This window comes from Raphanus sativus, chromosome 1 (genome assembly GCF_000801105.2).
Source record: "Raphanus sativus cultivar WK10039 chromosome 1, ASM80110v3, whole genome shotgun sequence".
Taxonomy (NCBI): Eukaryota; Viridiplantae; Streptophyta; class Magnoliopsida; order Brassicales; family Brassicaceae; genus Raphanus; species Raphanus sativus.
This window is the reverse complement of record NC_079511.1, coordinates 7,606,392-7,627,531: the sequence shown is the minus strand read 5'-3', so window position 1 is coordinate 7,627,531 and position 21,140 is coordinate 7,606,392. Positions and strand designations below refer to the sequence as shown.

Below are 21,140 nucleotides of genomic sequence, written 5' to 3'. Positions count from 1 at the left end.
AAAGGACGATATATTTGTTGTTTTACATTTTTTTAAGAAAATTAATTTTTATATCTGTGTTTTTATAATTTTGGTATCTATTAAATATGTCAAGTTGCATAACTATACACTTACGCCATATGTATTTTAAAAATTATATTTAAATATTTTTTTTAAAAAAGTTACAACATATTATATTTTTAATAGTTACGTGATCAAGAATATTTGTACCCAAAAACCTCATCTTGGATCGACCCAAAAATCAAAATCTTACTCTTTAGACTTGGTTTATATATTTGAACGTTTCTTAAAGTGTTGTATCTGAAAACTAATATCAAACTCAACCTGCAGCATAAATTGAACAAATTGTAAAAAAGGTTTGAAAATTCTTAGTATATTCTATTAAATATATGTATATATGTTTTTTTTTTTGTCATCAACAACACAGACTCATATATGTATATATGTAAATGGGTTAATATTGTTTTCACTAATTTTAAGTAAAATCATATTAAATAATTATTTTTTAATCAAATAACATATTTAAAATCCGTTAAAGTGCATGAGTTTATATAAATATTTATTTCTATTAAAAGTCTACTTAAACCCCGATAAACACTACTTTTTACATCATCTGTTTTATTAATTATAATTTAACGTCTGTGTAAAATATTTAAAATTTGAATAAATTAATGTCTGTTTGAATAAATCATAATTTCTTGGATTGAGATGTAAATTATGTTGTTATAGTGTAAATTCTAATAAATAGATTAGTAGGTTATAGTCAAACCAAAAAAAGAAACAATTATACATCTGAAAATGAGGAGGAGTAATATAACAATTGACACAAATGTTAAACTATTATTTTTATCATAATAGATAAAATCATCGCATTGCCATTTGGTAGGAATTAAAATAAAAATAAAAAAATAATAATAGTATTGATATTGGAACTAAAAATGGAGGTTGCAAAAGTTATTTTATTGGAAAAGTTAGTTATGGTTTACAATTAACGTTGACAAAAAAGAAGTTATACAACTTGCTTTATATTTAAATTAAAAAAATAATTGGACATAACCTTGCATCAATAGGTCATACTGCAAAATTACACTGGTAACCAATAGTCGTTTTGTCAGGTCAGTTACACTGGTAAAATCTAAAATGTTTTAAAACCAGTGGGACTATAAAGAAATTTCAGTCCAGTTTGACTATTTTGAATTGGTTCGGTTTGTTTTTTTTTTCTTTATTTGAAAGCCTTAAACATCTCCTTTTCTCAATTCGATGATAATATCACGAGTTAATTGACATATCTTATATCAGCAATTTTAAAGAAGATATATACATTTTTCCACTTAAACATCGGTCTTTGGAATAATAATGTCGAAATCAGATACAGTCCATTCTGCAATTTGATTCTTGCTCATATATATTTCAGTTCCTAAATCTATTGACGACCAGTGTCTTTTCACCGGCTCCGTCCCTGGATCCTGCAAGTTTTTGGTGTAAAACAAAATTGAAATAATGTATTTACGTTAATGCTAACATGCAGCACATATATATGGATTACTGCAATACCTGGTAAAAGTGAAGTGACTGAGAGAGTTTTCCGACATCAAGTTCCCAAGTTCTTGGATCTCCAATCCAACCTTGTCCTTTCTTTGTCGGATACCCAAACTCTCCCCACACTGGATGAGGCAATATCTGCAGAATCTCCTGCGGCTGTGGATTACTATACGGATCGCAGACATCGTAAGGAGCTTCCGCGAAACGCGCGTTCCCAGGAACGCAGTAATAGTGATACGCTTCGTAAGGGAACCTCTCCTTGTCCGTCCTGTGAACTTTAGTCCCGTTTAGAAACGCGTGTTCCGGTGGACAAGCGTTTAGACGGTTGGGGCTGCAAACTGCGGTTGACTGAGGGTTGATTATCATCTCGCTGTACCTAGTTACGTCGCTCGTGACGTCACCGTCGCATTCGCTACCGTCGTTTTTCCAGCAACTTCCCATGTCCATTAGATAGAACTGGCTACCTGAACCGCCACCTTTTAGAATCTCTAGCTTGAATCTAACCTTGAAGTCCGGCGATTTCAGCGTCTTGAGCGTCATGGAAATATTACAAAACAGAGTATTTTAGTTCCTAAACCATTATAGAGTTACATGTATGGTCATATATATATTTTTATGTTAATCTTGATTAATTTTTTTTTTTCGATAATTTGGAGAATATACAATCTTTGTATAATAACTCTTAAAAGTTTAGGGATTTCATTCAGCCGGCCATTATCGCAGAAAGATGAAACAGAGGATTAGATACTTACCATCTTCATCATTCCTCTAGTATCGTAATGATACCCACCAGAGAAGCCACGAGAAGCGTCAGCTCGTAGATAAAGCATCAACCATGGGTACTTAGAAGAAGTCTTCAACAAATGATGAAACACCCAACTCTCGTTACCACCAACCTTCTTCTCCCATTTCACCTTATAATACGAGTTATTACCAACCACCGAATCATCTCCTTGGTCAGTATCCAAATCCCAAGTCCCGTAAAAACTCCCACTCATAAGCCCTTCTTGATCCACAAACCTCGTGTACTTGTGATGCATCGATGGCATATTCATGCATCCTTTCCCGAAACATGGAAACCTTCCCGTCGGAGGAAAAGGTTTCGCCTTTTTACCGTTTTCCGGACAAATCGCAGCTAACGTATCCGTGTTACCGTTCTTTAGCATTATCATCCAAAACTGCCATGGGTTCGGGTCGTCCATGACTTGGCATTTGTTTCCCAAGTATATCTCCTTTTGAGCAGCGTAGATGTCTGCACTTTCTCCGGCGTTTATGCCTCCGTATGTTCCGTTTTGTACACCGAGTCTGTTGTCTACTTCGTCAACTTTGTGGTTTATCTTCGCTACATATGTCCCAATAACACAACAAAACCGTTTAAGACATGTGTTCTATTTACATTTCACGCAGGAATTGCATTTGAAGTAAGAGAACATAACAAGAATGTGATCTTACCGGGAAAGCTAGAGTAATCAAGATCAAAGCAATCTGCCATTCGAGGGCTTCCCATGTTCTTAGCTTCTTCACCAACCTCGTTGCATTGGTTCCATGATTCTATAGCTACCCTTAAGCTGTCATTTCTCATCCCCGGATCTCCCAAAGCCGATGCATATTGAATATTCGTTGTTATACAGTCTGATCGAACGAACGAAAATGAAAGACATGAAAGTATAATCATAAGTCTCTTGATGAGTCTGACTGATCCATTGGCACTCTTCTCCATTGGCAGAGCTGGAAATTTTCTTATTCTATTTTAGTTAGCTTCAGAAGATATTGTATATATAAGCAGAGGCAAATCCATGGCTGCCCTTAATGGGTAACAAATACAGTTTTTAGATTTTCTTTTCTGTTGTCAACAAATTGTATTTATCTATTTAAAACATATAATTTATCTATTTTATTTTCTGTTGTCAACAAATCTGTATATTATTCAACCAACTAAAAATAGAGGTTAACCCTAATTTGTAAGTTTTTTTCCTGTTTTATCCATTTTTGGAGAATTATATGTTTTAAGAAAAAAGTACTTCCGTCACTCTTTACGCTTGAAGAGACCTGTTGTTGTTATCCACAAGGCTGCAAAAGAGGTTGGTAATACGTTAAGTGGAATGTATATCTTACGTTGAGGTTTCTCAAGTTATCTATAGAATCTTGTGAATTAGTCTTTACTAACAGCATACGTTAACACAAAAGTTACCAAGTTTAGGAGTCAGACCGAATTAAGAACTTCCCGATAAATCCTCCACTTGTAAGATAACAGTTTGTGAATCATGTGATCACTATTATTAGGTGAAGCTTTACCGTTTTAATTAATAAAAAATTAAAAAAAATTATTGTCTTATTCTAGCAACATGTAGAAGCATTTTCTGTTTCTTTTTAACAACACGTAGAAGCAAATTCAGCTAGAGAACTCGTCTTTACGAAACAAGAAGTGAAAAGAGAGAGAAGGAAGATAATATCGAAGAGATTGTTACCGAAGAAATCAAGAAAACAGAGGAGGAAAACAGAGTAGGTATATGACAGAGTTTCTTGGTACACAAGACATTACTTTCTTTAGATTCTCAAAGTAGCGAGATTAGCTTTGCCATCTGGAATTGATGGACCACAGCTTATTCTGATATTTTTATACCATTACTCATCGTCCATATTCTCTAACCAATATGGAGAGATATATATATAGATTTTAGGAGTGTGGTAAAGCTATTTTAACATATTAGGATCGATGGAATGGTTTTGATATAAAAGTTAATTAGGAGTCATACGATGACAGTGATTAAATGCAATGTTTAATTCCACACTAACACATAATTTGACTATTATTGGAAAGTTGAGTGACATGTGCTACTATTCTTACACAAGTATTTTCAAGGAACACTAACGCTAAATAACGAAGAAGTACAACCTATGGCTTTATGCTACCAAAACTACAAGCTATGATCTTATGATACCAAACTACAAGCTATATTCACTGGTTGTATAATATCTAATAGATAAACCAAAGACAAGAGAGAAACAGAAACAGAAACAGAGACATGGACTAGTCGGGAGAAGGCAGAGTTTCTTGGGCAACGAGATATCCTTTCCCCTTAGATTCTCATTGCATCGAGGTAAGATTTCCCGTAGAGTTCACGGGAGAACAAGCCCTTTAAGTAGTCTTTACTTACCAGGCTTTTGAATTTTGCACACTTTTTTTGCTTTTCAACGAGGCTTCTCGCTGGAAAATTTTCTTTATTCAGTCCTGGATTATGAAATGTCGCAAAAGACAGCCTTTCTTTCTCGGAGTTCACCACTACGCGATGCTCGATGCTTTTGTATATCCCGTTCGTTATGATCTACATCACCAGTACCAAAACTGGGTTAGTTCACCAAATCATCTCTCTCTCTTTCTTTCCATATAATATGGCTTATTACTATTAAACAGACTGCTCTAAGCGACACCGTAGATAAGCGGTAAGGAAACTGAATAAGTCTTCATTCTTCTCTGTCCATTCCGAGACCTGTCTAAAGCTTCACAACATCTTGAACAACTGTTCTCGCCCCCCTTCTTTTGAGACACCACAACGTTGAAAGAGAATCAAAACTCGTCTGGTCGGATCTGACTTGAAGCTTCGGAAAGCCAATGACGTTAACAAACGAACAAACCGGTCTCCCTTTTGAAGTAGAAGCGTGTGAGACTCTTCCCAGAGAAAAGCTCGAGTCTTGTTTCTCTTGGAGCTTTAGTGATGGAAAAGTAACTTGTGTTTGAAGTTGTGATATAATAGGGTTATGACTGAAAAGTACAAGACTTCTTCTTTGGGCTTGGATGGACAGAAACGAGAAAGGTTGGAGCTTTAGTGGTACAGATTGGTCGTAAGTTAAAAACTGGTGAGAACAAAAACCATAGAGCCCAGGATTTACTCCCTGGTGCTCTGATACCATGAGAACATTTATGAAACTAGATAGATTTGTCTTGAAGATATTATTAAACTTGAAATGAAATAGCTTGTTAAAGCTTTATTGAGTGCAAAAAAATAAAGAGAAATGAAAGCTTTAGACTTGTCTTCAAGAACACAAAGATTATATTAATATCATAAAAGTTTTGAGAGAATGGCTGCAACAATGGCAGCCTGGGTTCAGAGCTATGGCGATGGAACCTTACACGCCTCCGACTCTGGACATAGTCCACTCAGTTTCTCTTAAACTTACCGACAAGAACTACATTCTCTGGAAGCGGCAGTTTGAGGCTTTCCTCAACGGCCAAGGCCTTCTAGGGTTTGTCACTGGCTCCATGCCACCGCCGGTCACAACTCTCAACGTACCTGGAATCAACGGCATCACAACTCCAGTTCCAAACCCTGACTATGCGCTATGGTTCCAAACAGACCAAGTGGTGCAGTCATGGCTCCTCGGATCTTTAGCTGAAGAAATACAGAGTGTGGTCATTGACTGCACTACATCGAAGCAAATCTGGACATCCTTGGCTAGCCACTACAACAGAGCAACTTCCTCTCGTCTCTTTGAGCTACAGCGCAAACTTCAAACCACTTCCAAGCAACAGAAGTCCATGGCTGACTATCTCCGAGAGATTAAAACCATTTGTGACCAACTTGCTTCTATTGGAAGTCCAGTACCTGAACGCATGAAGATCTTTGCTGCTCTGTTGGGCCTAGGAAAAGAATATGAACCCATCAAGACAAGTATTGAGGGGACAATGGATGCTGCCGTGACCCCTACGTTTGAAGACATCGTTCCTAGACTCACAGCATTTGACGACAGACTTCAGAGCTACGCTGCGGAACCAGGAGTAACACCACACCTAGCCTTCAACACCACCAGAGGAAGACCCTATTTTGGAAGGAACAGAGGCGGGCGTGGTAGAAGAAACAACTTCTTCACCACTAGAGGAAGAGGCTTTCCCCAGCATCTCTCCTCAGCCTCCTCTGTCTGTTGGGGTCAAAATCGGTCAAGACGAAATCGATGTCCGAAAGTCTCGGAAAAACATGAAAAATGTTAAAGCAACCTCGAGAGACCAATTGATAATCGAGAAACCTTAAGAAAAGATTAAGTTCGAGATTCATCGTCTCGAAACCAACTACTAGAAACATTTTCTACACAAGGAAAGACCTACGGAAAACTAAAAACACGAGAAACACGAACACGCCGAAGGAACCGAGCAGCCAACACCGAACATGGCCGTGGCCGCCGGGCGGCTAGCCCCGTGCTGGCCGTGGCCGCCGGCGGCTAGCGCCCGTGCTGGCCGTGGCCGCCGGGCGGCTAGCCCCGTGCTGGCCGTGGCCGCCGGCGGTTAGCGCCCGTGCTGGCCGTGGCCGCCGGGCGGCTAGCCCCGTGCTGGCCGTGGCCGCCGGCGGCTAGCGCCCGTGCTGGCCGTGGCCGCCGGGCGGCTAGCCCCGTGCTGGCCGTGGCCGCCGGCGGCTAGCGCCCGTGCTGGCCGTGGCCGCCGGGCGGCTAGCCCCGTGCTGGCCGTGGCCGCCGGCGGCTAGCGCCCGTGCTGGCCGTGGCCGCCGGGCGGCTAGCCCCGTGCTGGCCGTGGCCGCCGGCGGCTAGCGCCCGTGCTGGCCGTGGTCGCCGGGCGGCTAGCCCCGTGCTGGCTCGGGTCTTCGGACGGCTGGTCTTCGTGCGTAAGTTCCAAACCTCCGGGTCGCCAGAAATCCGTGTTTCGCGACTTTCCGAGTCCTTACAAATAAAACCCTTTCTCTGTTCCGGGATTTCTAAAAACCCCTAAGACGTCAACGGATAGGAAGACTTCGTATAAAACGGTGATGGTTATCTTACAACGCCATTCGCCTTAGCAATGAATCGAAGATCTTCCGAAAGACTTGACATCCAAGTAGGAGCATCCTTTCAGAGAAATCGTGGAAAAACGGCGGAAGGTCGGAATACGGCCCGAAAGGGGCCAACTCCGATCGGACAGCTAGTTTACGATTTTCTAAAAGGATGGATGCGGCGGTTTACGATTATCTTTGCCTGACAAGATAAAAGTTAAACTTCCAGAAAAATAAATGACAACTTTCCGAAAAGATAAATGTCAACTTTCCCGATAAGCACGAAAGCCGACGAAAATGGAAAAAGTCCAGCCCACGGCAGACTCAGCCCATCAAAGATAGACCGTCCTATGGGAGTATATAAGCAATGCTAGGAGCAGAGGAAGGGGGATCCGAAATCAGAAGAAAGAAACCAACCCAGAGCAATTTAGAACTTAGGCGCTTATTTCCTTTTTTAGCGAGCTGCGACTCAACTAGGTTAGATCTAGGATTCGAGACTAGCGACGATCGACAGCTCTTGCGGCCGAGATCTCGACCTGTTGTCCAAACGCTCTCCGCAGATTCGGAAATAAGATTCTTTCTTTTTGCTCTACTTATTTTGCGTATTTATCCTCAAATTAGACTTGTCTTAACTCTGTCGTGCGTGGCCCAGCAGATAGCCGGGATCCTCGGGGAAAACTAGGTCAACTTAGTTTTCCTACGTTTTAACTTAACTAAAATCGACAGTGCGAATTTCGGTTCCCACAGTTTGGCGCTAGAAGGAGGGGGATTCACGGCTTTATCTTTCTCGCAACTACGCACGCCCAGTCAAGCATGTCTGTTGACGCAGAAAAGCAAACACACGACGGACCAACCGTCGATGTCAACGCTGAGAAAACTCCTGCTGGAAACGTATCAACGGTCACTGCCGAGGCAAACACCGCGATGCTGGACCAGATGAAGGAACTGTTCGCCACCGCCCAGAAACGGTCGGAAGAACAGGAAAAACTAATGGCTTCACTCGCTAAACAGGTCAATACCTTAACGGCGAAAAGCAAACTCCCGCGCGGATCCACCAAAGTGAGGCGTGTCAGGAGGCTTGACTTCGGAACTCCCGGAGATCAAGAAAAAGATGCTACCAGAAAATCCCCGGAACTCATCCCCAATGATACCACTCCGACGGGACAGAAGAAAACGACGGACAACCTTCCACCTCCCATAAGGGACAACGAAGGAGACGACGTCGAAAGAATCAATCTGGATGTCAGCGATCAGTCGGATCCGTCCGACGAAGACGCCGACGTCCACCACAGAAGGACCCGAAGTCAGTCAGCTCGACTAGCGGCAGCCTTCGAAAAACCCATGACAGAAGAGGAAGAAGACCTCTACTGGTCAGAGCAAGAAAGGCTGGCTGAGGACCAGACTCGGGCCTATCGCCGCCAGCGTAGACAAAAGAGCGCAAACGGCACCAGCGAGATTCACGATCTGCGTGAGTACATCGCCAAAACTGCAGCCGAGGTGAAAGCGGTAAAATCGCAGATTCACCACGCGACCAGCACTGCCCCCGAGATCGACCTGCTCCTCGAGGAATCGAGAAAAACCCCGTTCACCTCTCGAATCACGGAGGCGCGAGTCTCGGATCCTGGGAAAATAAAGCTTCCCACCTACGATGGAACCACAGATCCAAAGGCACATCTGCAGTCTTTCCAGATTGCAATGGCAAGGTCTAAACTTCCGGAGCGGGAAAAGGATGTCGGCTGCTGTCTCCTGTTCGTCGAGAACCTCAGAGGTGCTGCGCTCGAATGGTTCTCACGCTTGAAAAGAAACTCCATCGGAAGTTTCCGCCAGCTTGCTTCAGCTTTTCTGAAGCAATTTTCCATGTTCATGGACAGGGAAACTTCCGACGTGGACCTTTGGAGCCTAATTCAAAAGGAAGACGAACCGCTCCGCGACTACATAAAGAGGTTCAAACTCGTGATGTCCAGGGTAACAGGCCTCAGCGATAGAGTCGCCATCGACGCCCTGAGGAAGAACCTCTGGTACAAGTCAAAATTCCGAAAGTGGATTTCTCTGGAAAGGCCACGCACCATCCAAGATACCCTCCACAAGGCAACGGATTTCATCATCATGGAAGAAGAGATGAAAATCCTAGCACAAAAGCATGGACCATCGAAAGCGTCCGGCAAGAAGAAAACCTCTCGTAACGACAAGTACGTCCACCACGAGGGGGAAGACGTCCAAGGCGAACATAATTACGCCGTTAATTCCGAACAAGGAAGGACCTCCGGAAACACCTGGACGCGGAACTCGTACAAGGACAATTCCAGCTGCGAGTTCCATCAGACGAGAGGTCACTCCACCGCCAACTGCAAAGTCCTCGGCGCTAGACTCATTATGAAGCTGCTCGACGGCAAACTAGCAACGGTCAAGAGCATGAAAGACCTGGTCCTAGATTCTGACCGTCCGCCGAGGACCGACGGAGCCAATCCCAATAACGCTCCTGGAACTCAATCGGGCGAAAAACGCGAACGGAGACAAGACGGCGAAGGAAACAACAACAACCGCCAAAGGATCAACATGGTCATCGGAGGATCGCATTTTTACCAGGACTCTGTGTCGTCGATCAAAGCCTACGGACGGAAGGCCGAGACAAGCCCCGGATGGTGTCCGGAGGACGACGTTCCCAGTCACGCGATCACCTTCGAGGAACAGGATACAACCGGACTCGATAAACCCCACTACGATCCTCTGGTCATCGACTTGGTGATTCAAGATCTCGAAGTCGGCCGCATCCTCATCGACACAGGAAGCACGGTGAATATCATGTTCCGCGATACTCTGCAGAGGATGAACATACCCCTCGGAGAAGTCATCCCAGAGCCAAGACCACTAACTGGATTCTCGGGCGTCACATCCATGACCCTCGGAAAAATCAGACTCCCGGTCATGGCTAAAGAAGTCACGAAGATTGTCGAATTCGCGGTAGTGGATAACCCGGCTATCTATAACGCCATAATGGGAACTCCTTGGATAAATGCCATGAAGGCAGTCCCGTCCACTTACCATCTCGGCGTCAAATTTCCAACACCAACTGGAACAGCGGTAATCTGGGGAAGCCAAAAACAGTCGCGACTCTGCTTCCTAGCCGAACACAAACTTCGCAGCAATCGGAACGCCCCAGTAGCTAACCCGAAGCGAACAAAGAAGAACCTGAGTACCTCCGAGAACTCAGCAAAAAGCAACTCGGATTTATCCGAACAGGCCACAACTCAGGATACTGGAAAAATCCTCGAGGCCGTCGCCGAAAAAACGGATGATCCAACTCCCGACGCGACCGCCGACTTAGCTGAAACAGTCAAGGCGCCGGAAATCGTGGAGTAATAACAACCGTGATAGAAGCAGAACTACGAGATGGCTTGATCCTCGCAAGAGGTACGTAGGCAGCTCATCGCAACCCGATGAGTTCAGCTATCCCCCTCGCCAAAAAGGGGGGGGGGAAGATGGGAACGGATATCCTTGTACTCCCGCAAAAACACTTTTCGCATGTAGTCTACATTATAAATGATAAATCCTTTTGATTCAAATGCTTACTCAACGCATAAACATTAAGGAAAACGAAAATCACATCTTTAAAGAACGCGAGACGTCGTTAGTTCCCAAAAGGTCTCGATTCTCCATTTTCCTCCAAACAGTCCATCCGCGACTCTAAAAACTCCACTAAACAGTCCATCCGCGACTCTAAAAACTATTTCCGTCGATTGGCCCCGACGGAAAAATACAGAAACGTTTCACTCAATCAAATTCGTAGTCCGGCTTCTAACGGAGTCCTTTTACATCCGACAAGGATATCATAGCGCGCTATACAAGAAATCCAAATTTTGGTTAGCTCTTCGTAAAGGAAGTAGCTCGACTCGTATCCAAACGAATCATATAAGCCGATAAGCACTTCGCAGATTCTAGAACGGTACGAGTCAGGTCGAAATCGCAAACAAGCAAAACGAAAGCCGATTTGTCATCGCACAGCTTCAGTCCAAAAGTAGACCTAGGTCGTGCCCTAAACCCAGCCTTGCTGGTATCTAAGACATCTCACAGGCATAAGTATCCAGAATACGAGATCCCAAAAGTTGCCTCTTATCGCTTACAAACCTAACGTTCGCTACAAAGTAACCTACGGACCTAGCGACAAAAAGAAGAGATTGAATGCGAAGTGACTACGCGTATTCGAACCCTCTACACTTGACGAAAGTATAAATCAAAACGCATAGCTCGTAAAAAATATTTATAACAGGGATCCGAAAGCCACCAACGGCCGATCCCGAAAAACATAAAGTCATGCGACCTCCTAAGGATCGCAACACATATATACAAACGGCCACACTTGGCCAAATCATAAGTTATAATCAAATTCATAGCAGTCGGTTAGAGATATTCCGAACGAAGAGTCGGGCTGATCAACCTCCTCATCCCCGTCGCCTGCGTTTGGACCCTCTCCTACATCCGCCGTATCCTCCGAAACCTGGATAGGATTCCACAGTTCTCGGATTCTTCCTTCAATTGGGGGAACAAAGGATTCGGCGTTGGCACATATCCTCATCGAGCTGTCCATCGTGGCGAGTTCGCCGGAAATAGAGAAGCCCCACGCTGCATCTTGCCGAGGGTACCGACCGAACCACGGCACTCGCGAAAATCACCTACAAAGTCCTGAGCCTCTTTGTAAGCTTCGAACTCAGTAGAAAAAATTTCAGCCCTTCGGTTCATTTCGGCGGCAGCTCTTCTCCGTCCGCTCCTCTCCGCGCGAACGAGGGCTCGAGCTTGGATTTCGGCTTGCCGGCGATTTTGCTCCTCCATTTCCAATCGATACTTAGCAAACTCCCTTGCCGTTTCCTCCGCTTTAAAACGGGCCAACCGGGCGGTGCGGAAACTCCCATCAATCGATGCATTCCAAACTCTCACGGCCTGCAAAGAAGCCAAGGTCAAATAAAAAGAAAAGAGAAGTAACTCGAGTTTCGAGAACAAACCTCGTTGACCAAGCGAGCACCCTCCGCAGTCACTTTGTCCCTTTCCTCGTTGTCCAAAGACTCGTCACGGGAAAACGCCGGAGGGAGTTCGTCAAAGAAGTCACCCGGAGGAGGAACATCCCGACTCTCCGAGGTAAAGCCGGGGTCGTATCTCGGCGTCGCGCCATCTCCCGACGAGGAATCAAAAGCGATCCCTTTATCTTTACGAGGTCTCCGCCTTTGCCTTAAAGGGGCAAAAACGTAGGACCTATCGTTGACGCAGGGACGAGTACCACCTCGCGATCGGAAAAGCGCGACCGCCCCTCGAATCCGGTCGAGAGTGAAGGAGTTCCAGGAACAAGGCCTCGACCTAAAAAGATCCCTCCTCACCGCAAGATCGAAGGGAACATGCGCGAGACACCTGTTCTCTAAAAAAAAAAAAAAAAAAAAAAAAAAAAAAAAAAAAAAAAAAAAACACACACGTTCAATACTCGTCTTTTGAATGTTAAAAGAAGGGATGCAATAATTTTACCTCGCTGGTACAGCCATTCCGTCGGGAATAGATGGAGAAAGCCTTCCTCAACAGACTCTCCGTCTATCCTCACAAAAAAGAAACGATCGACATAATCCTTGGCGTGCGAGGTGACTCCATGGATCACCGAAAAGTTGGTCCTCGCCTTCATGGAGTAAACTCCATTGATACTCGTCGCCTTGGAGTTCCATAATCCCTCGAAATCGGCAGGGCTAAGATCTATCCCTAACTCGTAACTCAGAATCACCACGCCGAGCCAGCTCTCCAAAGCTGACACGTTCAGCTGGCTGATTGAGATTCCGAAACGGTCAAGGGCCTGAACGATGACCCCAGGGATTGGGAACCACAATCGACATAGCGTCAAGAACGCCTCATAACAAGTAAAGTAACCCTCCGGAGGATGCTCCGAACTCTCATTCCCGCAGGGAATGCGGAACACGACTCCCTCCGGAACTCCATAATACTCTCGCAGAGTTTCGAGATACTCGGGAGACACTTCGCTCGGCGAGTCGATCTCTCCACGCGCCCTCAGGGGTCGCCGGGGAATCGGGATCACGGGAAGGGGAGCATCAGTGCCAAAGACAGCATCGCAGTACGCGTTCCTGTTGATCTCTGAAACCTCGGGCTTCGGATTTTCTTCCTCAGCATGAAAACTATCCGAGGACGAGCGAGACTGCCTCTTCGAGGTTTTCAATCTTGAAGTCATTCTTTTCTTAAAAAGCAGAGAGAGAATTTGCAAGAGAGAGATTGACTTGAGAATCTTGGGTGAAGTAAGAATGGTAAAGAATTCACAAGTCTTTATAGGCAAAATTTTTACTATTCACCCCGACCTTCGGCACGATTTCATCTCCATACTTTCCTCACGAGCCATACTGCAAGCTAGGACCTACGAACCCTACGGCTCCTAGCTAGCTGGGGGGCTAACTGTTGGGGTCAAAATCGGTCAAGACGAAATCGATGTCCGAAAGTCTCGGAAAAACATGAAAAATGTTAAAGCAACCTCGAGAGACCAATTGTTAATCGAGAAACCTTAAGAAAAGATTAAGTTCGAGATTCATCGTCTCGAAACCAACTACTAGAAACATTTTCTACACAAGGAAAGACCTACGGAAAACTAAAAACACGAGAAACACGAACACGCCGAAGGAACCGAGCAGCCAACACCGAACATGGCCGTGGCCGCCGGGCGGCTAGCCCCGTGCTGGCCGTGGCCGCCGGCGGCTAGCGCCCGTGCTGGCCGTGGCCGCCGGGCGGCTAGCCCCGTGCTGGCCGTGGCCGCCGGCGGTTAGCGCCCGTGCTGGCCGTGGCCGCCGGGCGGCTAGCCCCGTGCTGGCCGTGGCCGCCGGCGGCTAGCGCCCGTGCTGGCCGTGGCCGCCGGGCGGCTAGCCCCGTGCTGGCCGTGGCCGCCGGCGGCTAGCGCCCGTGCTGGCCGTGGCCGCCGGGCGGCTAGCCCCGTGCTGGCCGTGGCCGCCGGCGGCTAGCGCCCGTGCTGGCCGTGGCCGCCGGGCGGCTAGCCCCGTGCTGGCCGTGGCCGCCGGCGGCTAGCGCCCGTGCTGGCCGTGGTCGCCGGGCGGCTAGCCCCGTGCTGGCTCGGGTCTTCGGACGGCTGGTCTTCGTGCGTAAGTTCCAAACCTCCGGGTCGCCAGAAATCCGTGTTTCGCGACTTTCCGAGTCCTTACAAATAAAACCCTTTCTCTGTTCCGGGATTTCTAAAAACCCCTAAGACGTCAACGGATAGGAAGACTTCGTATAAAACGGTGATGGTTATCTTACAACGCCATTCGCCTTAGCAATGAATCGAAGATCTTCCGAAAGACTTGACATCCAAGTAGGAGCATCCTTTCAGAGAAATCGTGGAAAAACGGCGGAAGGTCGGAATACGGCCCGAAAGGGGCCAACTCCGATCGGACAGCTAGTTTACGATTTTCTAAAAGGATGGATGCGGCGGTTTACGATTATCTTTGCCTGACAAGATAAAAGTTAAACTTCCAGAAAAATAAATGACAACTTTCCGAAAAGATAAATGTCAACTTTCCCGATAAGCACGAAAGCCGACGAAAATGGAAAAAGTCCAGCCCACGGCAGACTCAGCCCATCAAAGATAGACCGTCCTATGGGAGTATATAAGCAATGCTAGGAGCAGAGGAAGGGGGATCCGAAATCAGAAGAAAGAAACCAACCCAGAGCAATTTAGAACTTAGGCGCTTATTTCCTTTTTTAGCGAGCTGCGACTCAACTAGGTTAGATCTAGGATTCGAGACTAGCGACGATCGACAGCTCTTGCGGCCGAGATCTCGACCTGTTGTCCAAACGCTCTCCGCAGATTCGGAAATAAGATTCTTTCTTTTTGCTCTACTTATTTTGCGTATTTATCCTCAAATTAGACTTGTCTTAACTCTGTCGTGCGTGGCCCAGCAGATAGCCGGGATCCTCGGGGAAAACTAGGTCAACTTAGTTTTCCTACGTTTTAACATTAACTAAAATCGACAGTGCGAATTTCGGTTCCCACACTGTCTCCTCAAGATCCTCTGTTTCGGCTGATAGTGAAGCTAGACCAGTGTGTCAAATATGTGGTAAACCTGGTCATGTTGCGATGAGATGCTAGCACCGCTTCGACAACTCCTTTCAGAGTGATGAGATCCACAACGCTCTTGCAGCTCTAAGGATGTCTGACTTCGCTGAAGTTGGGAGTCACGAGTGGTTCCCAGACACTGGAGCTTCGGCACACATCACCAACTCACCGCTTCATCTTCAGAACGCTCAGCCATATCTTGGGTCCGACTCGGTTATGGTAGGAAATGGGGAGTTCTTACCAATCACTCACACTGGTTCGACAAGCATAGCTTCAACCTCTGGTAAGATTCCTATCAACGATGTCTTGGTCTGTCCTAATATTGCCAAACCACTTCTCTCTGTGTCAAAGTTCACAAAGGATTACCCTTGTGGCTTTAACTTTGATTGTGACAACGTTCTTGTCTATGATAAGGGAACCAAGAAGGTTCTACTCAGGGGAAGAAACACTAATGGACTGTATAGGTTGAGGAATCCAGCGCTTCAAGCATTCTTCACAACCAGACAAGTTGCTGCGAGTGACGAAGTGTGGCATCAGCGGCTGGGGCATCCCAATCCTCATACTCTCCAACAACTATCATCTAGTAGGACAATCTTGATCAATAAAAGCTCCAAGTCTCACTGTGAAGCGTGCAAGATGGGCAAGAGTGCAAGACTACCGTTTGAAGCTTCAACGTTTGTTGCCTCAAGACCTCTTGAACGGATCCACTGCGACCTCTGGGGTCCAGCTCCGGTTACCTCTGTCCAAGGGTTTAAATACTATGTAGTCTTCGTTGATAACTACTCTAGGAATAGCTGGTTGTTTCCTTTAAAACAGAAGTCGGATTTCTTCTCTGTTTTTGTTGCTTTCCAAGCGTTGGTTCAGAATCTCCTTTGTACTAAGATTGGATCATTTCAATGTGATGGTGGTGGAGAATTTATTAGTAATCAATTCCTTCTTCACCTGCAACAAAATGGGATACAACAGCTTATTTCCTGCCCTCATACGCCACAACAAAATGGTTTGGCAGAACGGAAACACAGACAAATTGTTGAGATTGGACTGTCACTGCTGTTTCAAAGTCGAGTGCCTCATAAGTTTTGGGTCGAGGCTTTCTTTACAGCAAATTATCTGAGCAACAGGTTACCCCACAGTGCTTTGGACAAGACACTGAGCCCGCATGAGATCCTGTACAAAAGAGCTCCAGCTTACTCTGCTTTGAAAGTATTTGGGTGCGCCTGTTATCCTACACTCAGAGACTACTCAAAGAACAAGTTTGATCCCAGGTCACTGAAGTGTGTCTTCTTGGGTTACAGTGATAAGTTCAAAGGCTACAGGTGCTTACTCCCCTCAACCGGAAGAGTCTACCTTAGTAGGCATGTCACATTTGATGAAAGTGACTTCCCTTACTCAAATTCATACAAACATCTTCAAGCGCCTGCTAATACTGCTTTAATGGAAGCGTGGTACAAAAGTCAGACTGCCTCTGCTCAGCCTCAACAAGACGGCAATGATCAGACACCACCAGTGGGTCCAGTTGCAACTACTCGACTGCGTCACAAGCCACAAGCTCCTACGCAAAGTCACTCAACGCAAAGTCCACCTAGTCCAACCTCGTCAAGTATCTCTGCAGACACTGGAGCACCATCAGCTACTCCTACAATAACGACAACCCCAAGTCAAACTCAGCTTCAGAGAACTACATGACATAGTATGGTGACAAGAGCCAAAGCAGGGATCATCAAACCCAACCCTCGCTACGCCTTGTTAACTGTAAAAGACTCTTGTCCTGAGCCGAAGTCTGTAGCAGAAGCTCTTAGTCACCCCGGCTGGAACAACTCTATGCACGAGGAATACGACAACTGTATGATCACTAATACATGGTCTTTGGTACCTTACAAGCCAGAGATGCATGTTCTTGGTAACAAATGGCTACACAAGAAGAAACTGAATGCGGAAGGAAAGGTGGAGAAGCTCAGATCACGTCTTGTTGTTCAAGGTTGTGGTCAGGAGGAAGGAGTAGACTACTGGGAGACATTTAGCCCTGTAGTTAGAACAGCCACCGTACGTTTAGTACTTCACACAGCTACGGTTTTAGGCTGGGATATCAAGCAAATGGATGTGTCCAATGCGTTTCTTCACGGAGAGCTAGCAGAGACTGTATATATGAAACAACCGGCTGTGTTCGTTGATGCGTCAAAACCAGAGCACGTGTGCCATCTCCACAAATCTCTATATGGACTGAAACAGTCGCCGCGAGCCTGGTTTGATAAGTTCAGCAACTACCTATTGGATTTTGGATTCAGTTGTTGCATCAAAGATGCGTCTCTGTTTGTGTACTCAAAGGGTAAAGATGTTATCATGCTTCTATTATATGTTGATGATATGTTGGTGACAGGAAATAACTCTGAAGTTCAGCAGAGGTTTCTCAAAGACATACACACTCAGTTTCGAATGAAGGATCTTGGTCCGATGAGCTACTTCTTGGGAATTCAAGCCAAGTTTCACGATGGCGGTCTATTCATATCTCAAGAAAGATATGCCCTCGATATTTTGGAAGCTGCAGGGATGAGCGATTGCAATGCAGTGGCCACACCATTACCTATCCAACTGAACAAAGTACCTCACCAAGATCGTCCCTTCGAGAATCCAGGCTATTTTCGAAGTCTCGCGGGAAAACTGCAGTATCTCACTCTAACCAGACCTGATATACAGTTCTCCGTCAACTATATATGTCAACAGATGCATGCTCCGTCTGTTGCTGACTTCAACAACTTGAAGCGCCTGTTGCGTTATGTGAAAGGAACCTCTCAACTGGGCATCAACTTCAGTAAACAGACAGACTTCACCATCCGCGCCTACAGTGACAGTGACTGGGCCGGATGTTCGAAAACCAGGAGATCAACGGGAGGCTTCTGCACCTTCCTTGGCAACAACATCATCTCCTGGTCCTCAAAGAAGCAGCCGACTGTGTCTAGAAGCTCAACAGAGGCAGAGTATCGGTCATTATCTGAGACAGCGTCAGAGCTCAGTTGGTTGTGCTCCATCATGAGGGAGATGGGGATTCCTGTGTTTAAAACTCCGGAACTATACTGTGACAACTTGTCAGCGGTTCACTTGACTGCTAATCCTCGGTTTCATAAGAGATCCAAGCACTTTGAGCTTGACTATCACTATGTGCGCGAGAGAGTTGCTTTGAAAGCTCTCATCGTTAAGCATGTCCCTGCTTCTCACCAACTGGCAGATATATACACTAAGTCTCTCCCCTACACGGCATTTGACAAGCTCAGAGTCAAACTTGGCGTATGCTCACCACCTACACCAAGTTTGAGGGGGACTATTAAACAGACTGCTCTAAGCGACACCGTTTGCAGTAAAGAGAAAGATAAGGAGAAGATGGGCCTCGAGTATTCTAAGCCCAATGCAGAAGTGAGAAGCCCAGACAGTCAAGTGACCAAGCAACGGTTAGAATTCAAAGAAGAAAAGAAGAGAGTCAAAAGCAAAGGACAGATGACGTTGAGTTGCAGAGATGATAATGGTGTGAGTTTGTACAACAGATTCTCAGCCATTGATTTTGAAGAAGAATAGGATCTTGCCATCTGTCTAGAACCTCTAGGGTTTTCATTACTTGTATAAATAAACTCTTATTGTAACTGAGAACAAGAAGAGGAGAAAGTAATGAAATTACAGTAAACATAGTGTTCATCTTCTTCATTCATAAATCTGATAACTTCTTTAATTACCTCTAAGACGTCTCCAACATTGACAATGAAAGCATTTGGGAGCGGTTTAACAAAAACCCATTTGCCATCTTTCTTGATTTGGAGACCTTCAACGTCATTCACCTGCAACAGTATGGTGAGTGCGGCCGCATCCGAATGAGGAGTTAGACCGATCACCTGATGGGGATCTGGACAAGCAGGGTAGTAATTCATCCTCACACTCTGGAACATATCATCACCAAATCTTTCTTCAGTTTCCTCAGGTCTGATCTGCAGGGCTTCACCCATTTTCGCTATTAAGGTCTTAGCTATGCTCTTCATTTGAGCGGAATACATCTCTAATGTGTCTCTGAAGAACATAAAAAGAAAAAAATGTAAACAGAGAGCATTTGTTGAGGAATTTTAACACATATTTTATGCATGCAAAACCTAAAGGGAAAAGGTAGCTTGGGGAACAAGTGAGGCTTGCGTAATTGAGCAGGTTGCATTGTAAAGAAAAACATGTCCGACCAATCGAGTTTCTGATCTTCTGAAACCACAAAAGCTTGTCTGAAACCTTCCATCTCATCTGGTTGCTGCCAGAACTTCTTCTTTTCTTCCATGGGAAGGTTGAAGAAATCATGAGTCTCCAACTTTGTTTTCTCCAAGAAACTTGCGTCAATTCCATGGTTCACAAGCTGTTAATGAGTAAATGACAAGCTGTAAATGAGTAAATGACCATTGATACATAATCACAGTGAATAAATATTGAAGCATATAGTGTTATGCTCCATTAGGTTTAATTTAGTAAAGAAAAAAGAATAGGGGATTGTTTTGTCAGAAAATAGTAAACTCAGACCGTCAGACGTGACAAGTTTAAAAGAAGTTCTACATGAGGTCTAACATTGGTTATTTTGTAAAGCAGAAAAGTTAAGAGACTTTGCCTGGAAAAAATCCAAATTCTTTGCAAGCCAAGTCGAGTTTCTGAACCTCAGAGTGTGAGTCTATGGCGGTGGAAGAACACAACCGCTTCATGTCGATGATTGGATCTCGAGTATTAGACCAGAACCATCGGTGACTCCAGATTTGTCCTGGTCAGACTGGACATACCTGGGAGGAACGGTCTTGATCATCTTCATCTTCACCATCTCTTGGACGGAAGGAACTATAATAGAGCTCCACTGAGTTTCTCCTTTGGCTTCCATTGTGGCTTAGCTTCCTCTTGGATGAAACAGAGGAAATGATGTAGATAAAGCTAAAAACCAACTCTATCTGGTTTATGGAAAGCTACTTTGGATTTTATTGAACATATGGACAAAATGAACAGACTCATCCATAAAAAGATTGCGTCTTTAAAGAAGTTTCAAGCGGTTCACTCCAACCAAGGATTTGACTTTTCCCCCTATAAATACCGAGTTATTTGCAGTTTGTGATTATATGGACATTGGTTTAGGAGGAAGATGCCATAAATATTACATCATTGTCTTCTTGTGGTTACCAGCTACCATATAGTGTCGCATAGATCATCAAAGTCGATTGATTGCTGAAAATGACGAATAAAAGTGAGCCACATAGCCAATGTCCCAAACACCGCAACGCGGTTAGAAAGTCTGTCAGCACGTTGAGATCCACTCATCGCTCCATGATGTCCTCATGTGCAAATATTCACTTTTGGGTTGTTTTTTTCTTTCCGAGAAAAGGCTTTTAATAGTTATAACATTCTCACTGTTGTTAAATATTTTCCAACGTATATAAATACATTTTCCTTTCCTAAAATATCAATTAAATTCTTTTTACGTAGACAACAACTCATGTCTTGAAATTGTACTATGCTTATTTTAAAAATATTTTTAATCAAATAAAAGTCATAAATTAGGAATATTTGAAAACTGTACACTTTTTTTCCTTTTTAATGAAAAACATTAGAACTCTACAGTAACACAGAAACACAAAAGCGTTTCACACCAAGATTGACGAAACGCGCCAGCCAACCAACCAACACGCACCACACGCTGTGCACCAGCCACAGCCAGCTAACGTTCTCGGACCCGACCCGTAAATTAGTAAGGACGAGAAGGGTGG

The 21,140-nt window shown here is 44.8% G+C and overlaps 1 protein-coding gene and 1 pseudogene across 1 annotated transcript; both read right to left on the bottom strand.

The window, feature by feature from the left end:
* Positions 1 to 1,225: 1,225 nt before the first annotated feature.
* LOC108852219 (uncharacterized) lies at positions 1,226 to 4,279 on the bottom strand. The gene is made up of 4 exons (XM_018625726.2): positions 2,995 to 4,279; positions 2,295 to 2,884; positions 1,555 to 2,070; positions 1,226 to 1,466 (listed from the first exon to the last, which is right to left on the bottom strand). Exons 1-4 carry the CDS (start codon positions 3,260 to 3,262, stop codon positions 1,332 to 1,334), a joined length of 1,509 nt encoding a protein of 502 aa, XP_018481228.1. The 5' UTR covers positions 3,263 to 4,279; the 3' UTR covers positions 1,226 to 1,331.
* Positions 4,280 to 4,394: 115 nt separating this feature from the next.
* On the bottom strand, positions 4,395 to 21,096 carry LOC108855565 (protein SRG1-like; annotated as a pseudogene).
* Between the last annotated feature and the right edge of the window lie 44 nt (positions 21,097 to 21,140).